Raw genomic sequence first — 8,339 nt, 5'->3', positions numbered from 1 at the left:
ATAATAATAATAATAATAAATTGCAATATTAGTATCTTACCTGATACAGTCGAAATCAGCAAAGATATCATAAGTTGTCGAAGCATTTTGAATAAATTGACAAACAACTTCCAACACAAGTTATAAGTATTAAAAATTTAGCCCTATCGCTATTGCTTCATGCTCTTGCAAAGTTGATTCTGCAATGACAGTGTCTTGTGCGAATTTGGTATTTAAAAAATGATATTTCTATTTCTTCTTAAAAACCTCCAATGATATTGCATACTGCATAAAATCTTAAAATATGATTAATATAATTAAGTGATGAACATCATGTGCACCTAGCAACAGCGAAATATGTTGTCAAGACAACGAACGAATTTTAGAAACCGCCGAGTTTTCACTAATAAAAACATCACTGCATTAGGTGCAGTATGTGGATAAATACTATATCGTAAATAATTAGGTCTATACTTTTGTTTTTTATTTATGTTACTTATTGCAGACAGCAATTAATGGTTAATTTCAGTGAGTATTGGAATCGCACATATTATTGTAACAGAGAATCTATCAGCCTTCAATGGAAGTACAGAGAAATACTTAATAAATCCATTTATTATTATTATTATTAATAGCATGGAGTTATTAATGAGAGGAGATCAGTGATTAGCAGATCCCTTCGTCGACGTGTCGAACCATGGAGGAATTAGTTCCTCCATGGTCGAACCAATGTGCTCCAACATTCATAGCTCCGCCCAAATGCTGAACTCAGATGCAAGCGCAACGAGATTTTTTTTATGTTTTTTTTTTTATAAGCGTCGAAAAAAGGAATAACAAAGCCTTCAATTGTAGTTAGGCGAACGTAAAACACTTATACAGTGGCGTATGTATTTGTCGCGTTGTTAGCACACACACCCCAAAAAAAGGCTTGTTCCCCAGTCCAAGCTTTTATTATTATGACCCATTCTTAGTCTCGCTAAAATCTCGCAAGTGATTCGATTGGGTAGGGCAAAAACATCATTTCGTATTATTTCTCCTGACGCAAAACGAAATTGGAATTGGCCTTAAGGTAATGCTCCAATAAGCCCCGCTTTCGAATAAGTGCCGCTCTTTAATACTAACTGAATCCTTCGAAAAATAAAATTTACACATAGGCCTACATAAAGATTCAAATATCCAAAAAGTCAAACAGAAATATATTGTAATCGGACGGAATAGGAGTAAATTATATATCAAATTACTATTACAATAAAGTTGGGCGCGTGCCCATCATGCTGATGGGTTTTGGGGCGTTTGACACCCAAACACTTTCTGGTGTACTAATCACTATGTAAAGTATTTACATTTTATTCCACTATGGATTAAGCAACGTTTCAAATACAATACAATAATGTATAATATTTCTATCGTAATATTTTAATGTTCATGTATGCTTAACTGAATGTTAATGCATCATTTTGATGCATGTACTATGGGTATGATATTTTGTTTACAATAAGCCTTTAGGGGCAGCACAGTACATTATATGACTATCTGTGGGCGGCTGCCCCTACCTCCGTTTTACTACTGTACGTTGTACAATTCGTCGTTATTAAAATAACATATTATCATCATAAACATGAGTGTTTGATAACGACTCTTTTATTTTGCGTAGCGTGGGCATGCGTGTCTGTCGTGTGATGCAATAACGAATTTTTCTAAACCGACAAGGAAAAAGCTATTTGCATCACGTGACAGCTCGAATTTCGGTATCAAATGGTCTTTAGAGGTACGGCCCTAATGAATATGCATAGTTCAGACAGGAGACGCGGCGACCCTATCCTGGTTCTTAAATCAGCGCTTTTTGCCTTAGTGCACGTCGTTTCTCCGATATTGAATTCAATTTGCCACCACCTCCCCAATCCCCACTTGAATACAGGATGTTTAGCTGTGCTTTGGGGCGTTTGGCACCCAAACACTTTCTGGTGTACTTAATCACTGTGTAAAGTATTTGCATTTTATTCCACTATGGATTAAGAAACGTTTCTAATACAATACAATAATGTATAATATTTCTATCGTAGTATTTTAATGTTCATGTATGCTTAACTGAATGTTAATGCATCATTTGAATGCATGTATTATGAGTATGATATTTTGTTTACAATAAGTCTTTATGTTAGAAAAGCCTTTAGAGGCAGCACAGTACATTATATGACTATCTTTGAGCGGCTGCCCCTACCTTTGTTTTACTACTGTTACACTGTACGTTGTACAAATCGTCGTTATTAAAATTACATATTATCATCATATACATGAGTATTTGATAACGACTCTTTTATTTTGCGTAGAGTGGGCATGCGTGTCTGTCGTGTGATGCAAATGCTAATTAAAATCAATGCGTTCTGTCATAGAAAATTATCCTGTAGCCTTCTAGCCTCCTTCTATAGGTAATTAATTTGCGAGCCTAGCGGTGAGTCCCCTTGAATAAATTTTAAATTTTACATTTTAGGCCTACTTAAGAAAATGTAGAAATAGACGTACTACATTTTTTTTTGCTACAAGCAGGGCCTAAGTTAAATATGTTTTTGAAAAAAATTGTGTTTACAGGTACGTTAAGCATTATTGTTACAAAAATATCTCACCAGAACATCGGTGTTACAATTATTCCAAAGTTTATTAAAAATATATAAAAATAATTTGTATTACTCACAATTATGTATGTCATAATCGTAAGGTATATATCTGTCTCTTATACACATCTAGAGTGTATAATCGAATTATGTTTTTCGTGTCCTAATTGCCCGTGTAAATCTTTAAAAAAAATAGTTTCTACTCGGTTGATAAACAACCAAAGCTGTGGCCTATGCCTAATTGACTTGTCAATCATATACTGAGAGCCATAAACTGTAATTATCGAAAATATTATTTCTTCATCATTGCATAACATTTTCCCGTAAATTGATCATTATAACCTAAGCCGATTTTCCACTAGGCGAATTTATTCGTGCGAATCGAAAGCGTCGTTCATGCGCATGCGCATTCACATTTCTAAAAGAGTTTTCGCTTCAGCGAAATTGGTAGTTCGAACTGTTTCTGCTTTTTGCGAAGCGAAAAATGTGCGCAACCAATCGGAGCTCAGGAACCGAACCGACGCCTTCGATTCGCGCGAATAAATTCGTCTAGTGGAAAACCGGCTATAGTAGATACTATTTTCTATATTTCGCCAAAGTTGTTATTTTCGAAAAAATAACATTTAACTACTATTTAACGTATCAAAAATATAAGGATGTCTTCTTCCTTTATCTTTCCGCTAAAGCCTGTTTTCCACACTAGGCGAGTTTATTCGCGCAAATCGAAAGTGTGGGTTCATGCGCATTCACATTCCTATCGGAGTTTTTGCGAAGCGAAAAAATGCGCAACCAATCAGAGCTCAGGAAGCGAACCGACGCTTTGATTCGCGCGAATAAGTTCGCCTAGTGGAAAATCAGCTTTAGACCCACCCCTTGGATACCGGTAGTGTTGCTAAGATCATCAAAAACGACATTGTTAAAAACATACAGCACGTGCGTTTGTGAAGCCTGTTTTCATAGGCGAGTTTATTCGCGCAAACGAAAGCGTCAGTTCATGCATACGCGTATTCACATTACTATCGAAGTTTTTTGCTTCAAAATCAGTAGTTCGAATTAAACTGTTTCTACTTTTTGCGAAGCGAAAAAATGCGCAACCAATCAGAGCTCAGAAATAGAACGACACTTTTGATTCGTGCGAATAAATTAGCCTATTTGAAAACAGGCTTTAGACACGCGTGAATTCCTAGCTCTGTTCTGATTGGCCAGTTAAGATTGATTGACACTCCGAAAAGGTCAATTCCGCGTTAAAGTCCTTAAAAAATGTCTATTCGGTTAACGTTGATAAACGACTTAGGCAGTGGTATTGAGGGCCGTGAACTACAAAAATGTTATTTCTTCATTATTTCATAACATTTAGCCGTAAATTAACCATAACTTAATTGATACCATGTTCTATATTTCGCTAAAATTCAATGGTATCTCTTTCTACTTCATCGATATTATGCAGTTGAATGTTATTTTCTATGAAAACATAATTGCTAATCGTAGCGAGGGTACACTCTTATATTTTCCTTATTATCGTCATACACGTCATAGGCGTGCAGCTGGAGACGTGGGGGTGGGGGTGGGGTCTGCTGCACACAATCGCCCTCAAGAAGCAGACTGTTCCACACCTTAAATCCAATTTGTCAAATTAGTTTTCATGATTGTAAAAAGGGTAGCCGTACGGTCGTTTAGTAGAAGGAGTTGCTAAAATCCTACGACAGGCCTTTATTGCGCATTTTACTTTCAAATTATCTGCATAGAATTCTAAGCCTCAAAATATGTCTACATTTAGAATTGTCGGCTGCTATTTGTTCCCATGATATATGGTAGTTTATGTCAGAGATTTGGTTCTATGGTTTAATGTTTATTTATATCTATTTTTCCTGCGTTGGATTTGAGGGGTGGGGGATGCATTAATTCTGGTTAAAATTGAACATCTTGACATAATGTTATCATTCAAAGATTGGTAAGTACTCAGCTGAGTGCTTTCCAGTTTGCATTCGCTTTGATGTGATCGGCAGTGGATATTTAGCCCCGTAAGCAAAGAGGGTTAAGGGACCATTCAAGTTTATCCCCAACCGTGGCGGGACTGGTGTCGGGACTACTACTACCCCCCCCCCCCACACCCCAACCCTCCTGATTCCTGAATTGCTGAAACTTGGCTTACGCTTCGTAACCCGGTAAGAAAAGGCGCATTTATAATTGCGCAGTACCGGTACTAATAAACAGTTCAAATGTTGTTCTAATTTCCATGTGTAAGTCTTGATGACACCGTGATGTGTAAAACACGGACCTTGAGTGGGCTAAGTCGCCTAAGTCACGTATCTCATTAGGCCTACTAGTTAAAAGTTAAAAAATATATAGTTTACAACAATAAAGCAATGCACCATTGAAGTAGTAAATCTAATACATTTTTATAGAAGTATGTTCACCAGCTGACTAAAAAAGAATAATTAAAAAAATGCCAGGAAACAACTGCGTGCTATTATTTCAATTGTAGCATAAGTGCATCATACCGTGGCAAGATGAGCGGTATTAATGTAAGGTTGAAAAGTGACGAGGCACTAAAACCACCATGATTACAGTGAAGCAGGTCGAAAACAATGTTAAACCGATCTTCGACGATAAAGAAAAATATATGAACAATAAAGCTGTGGAAGTTAAAAATAAAAAAAAAACGTGCGTAGGCCTACACCCGACACTTTAATTGCTTTGAAATAACATGTTTTCAAAAGCATTTAGGCCAACAGTGCATTGATCTAACTACAGAAACAACTTGTTTAGGTCTATACACCAAGTTTATGTTAACTTCACATTCACCTGAAGAAGTGCACTGTGTGCACGAAAGCTTGTGTACTGTCATAAATAAACTAGTCATAAAAGTACTGAATATCCTGAGTTTTATTTTCTATTATATATTAGACTAGTACGGCTTATCTATTTTTTATTTAACTATGTCAAGTACAACAATTAGCCGTTTGAAGTGGGACATAATCAACCTAAGGAAAAAACTTGCTCAAGTACAGTCAGACATCATGTTCCTCACAGATTGCAAAAAGCTCAATGTTGTACCTAAGGGTCTCATCATCAAGAATCCGCTAAAATCTACGTGTGCTACCAGCTACTCAATGAAGATCTGTATGACAACCTCTATTAAGATAAGGAACCACATACTGGATACACTGTATGGTAAGCAATCATATATCACTACCCAACTAAGGAAACAGAAATGTATTCTCGATCAGCATCCAAATCTCTCTGTATTTGAACGTAACCAGATATCACATATTGCTATGGATGTGTATGATAAACAACTACAAAAGCTGAAACTCACCAAAGACAAGAAATTATCTGTCCTTATATGCAACACCACAGCCAGGACCAGTGGTCGTGAATCAGACTCATCTAAATCAGTTGTGAATCACTCAACATATTCTCCTACCCCAGCTGAACTATCTGTATTATACCGTGGACTATCATTTTGTCCGTCTACCAATATCGACCAAATCCATTTATGTGGCGATCTTGAAGCCTTTTTTAGACGTCTAAGACTGAAAGAGTTCTTCCATGCACATGGACCAGCAATTGATAATTCTAACCGTCAACAAGTTACCAACCCTAATCTTCGGACCAAGAGAAACGATGCCAATTGGACACCAACTGAAGGACGCAACCCAAAACTAGATCTGTACATCAACTGCTTTCGGAATAGAGTTCGTTCAGAAATCATAAACCTAAAACGCAAGTGTAATTACAACCTGTCACCATTAGAACGTAAGGCAGTCGAAACACATAAGACTAATAGGGACATTGTCATCAAACCAGCGGACAAAGGAGGGGCTACCGTCATCATGAACACAGGTGACTACATTAGGGAAGCTAATCGACAACTCTCTAACTCATCGCTTTACACCACGCTTGCCACTGATCCTACTACACAGTGTAAGAAAGAACTACGTTCTCTCATCAAAGACTTCCCAAAAGATATAAAGCGATACATTGAATGCACTACTCATCTTGAACCAAAACCCGGAACATTTTACCTCCTTCCCAAGATCCACAAGCAAGATAACCCAGGACGTCCTATCATTTCCGGTATCGGCACTTTAACTGAAGGCATCTCTAAGTACGTAGATCGCATTCTCCGGCCATTTGCTACCAGTGCAAACAGCTACATAAAAGACACCACAGATTTCCTATGCAAACTCCAAGATATCGAGAACTTGCCTCAAGGTACTTTACTTGCCACTATGGATGTAGAAGCCCTCTACTCTAACATACCTCATGAAGATGGACTCCAAGCTATATCGGACACTGTTACTGACAATACCGAACTAATATGCAAACTTACTAACTTCATACTTTCACATAATTATTTTCTATTTGACAGTGATATGTACCTTCAGATTAATGGCACAGCTATGGGCACGCCCATGGCACCCCAATATGCCAACATATTTATGTCTAACTTAGAACAGAGGTTCCTTGAAACCCAAACACTACGACCTCTACTATATTTACGTTATATAGACGACATTTTCATGATTTGGACACATGGTATGGACACACTCTTACAATTTCACAATGACTTTCATAATTTTCATCCTACCATAAACCTCACACTCGAATACTCTGATGACAAAGTCAACTTTCTTGACACCACTATCATCATTAGGAACCAGAAACTACAAACATCTCTGTACAGGAAACCTACAGACAACCAATGCTACCTTCATGCATCCAGCTTTCATCCTCCACATATACTAAGGTCAATCATATTCAGTCAGTCACTACGATACAACAGGATATGTTCTGACCAAACTGACCGAGACACACACTTACTTGAACTTAGCAATACATTCTCTCGCCTCAAATACAATCCTAATACCATACACGAACAAGTTGAACGAGCTAAGAGAATAGACCGTAAAAATTTACTCAAATGCACACCTAAACCTGTCAAAAACCGCACCCCACTAGTTGTCACATACAATCCCATGCTCAAACCACTCAAGCGTATCATCAATGACCTCCAACCAATAATCTCAACAGACCCATACCTTGCAGACGTCTTCACAGACAAAGTACTATTGCATACAGACAACCACCCAATCTCCGACAACAACTCATTCACAGCCAACTCCCTACTGATAATACACCCGGAACTTTTCCTTGCAATAGTAACAAATGCTTACTTTGCCCCCATATCAACACTGACAACAAAATAACAGGACCTAATGGTAAAAGCATATCCATAACAGGCACATACTCATGCTCAAATGCACCTGTCTCTTATACACATCTAGATGTGTATAAGAGACAGGTATATATACAGTAGGACAAACAGGACAATCCCTCAGACAACGACTCAATGGACACAAATCGGACATACGACTTAAACACAACCACAAACCAGTAGCAGAACATTTCAACTCTAATTCACACTCCATGCTCGACCTTAAGGTTGCAGTGATTAAAAAATCTAACTTCAAAAACAGCCTAGAAAGAGAAATTGATGAACAGAAACTTATCAATAAGCTTAATTGTGTAGAACAGGGCCTTAATAAGGACTATGGTTTTTTCTCACATTATAGAACATAATATTCACACTCTGTATGCTTTTTCTATATCTCATATTCTGCCATTAGTGTTTTCATAGTTTTATATATCTATCATGCTTTTTTTTATTATTATATGTCATCTGATTACAGTCCTTGATTTTACTATATGATGTTCAGACACTATATAACTGCAGTTCTATAT

General features: G+C 37.2%; 1 protein-coding gene across 1 annotated transcript; it reads left to right on the top strand.

Moving 5' to 3' along the window:
• The first annotated feature begins 5,530 nt into the window (after positions 1–5,530).
• On the top strand, positions 5,531–7,804 carry LOC117120505. The gene has a single exon (XM_033265516.1). The coding sequence runs from the start codon at positions 5,531–5,533 to the stop codon at positions 7,802–7,804; it is 2,274 nt and encodes a 757-aa protein (XP_033121407.1).
• Positions 7,805–8,339: the final 535 nt, after the last annotated feature.

The sequence above is a fragment of the Anneissia japonica genome, unplaced genomic scaffold (genome assembly GCF_011630105.1).
Source record: "Anneissia japonica isolate Jap-2015-1 unplaced genomic scaffold, ASM1163010v1 scaffold1524_len114575_cov127, whole genome shotgun sequence".
In the NCBI taxonomy this organism is placed as follows: Eukaryota; Metazoa; Echinodermata; class Crinoidea; order Comatulida; family Comatulidae; genus Anneissia; species Anneissia japonica.
The sequence above is the reverse complement of the archived record's forward strand: the minus strand, read 5'-3'. Positions and strand labels throughout refer to the sequence as shown.

Coding starts and splice junctions, on each gene's coding strand:
- LOC117120505 (XM_033265516.1), top strand. CDS start 5,531: ATGTCAAGTACAACAATTAGCCGTTTGAAGTGGGACATAATCAACCTA.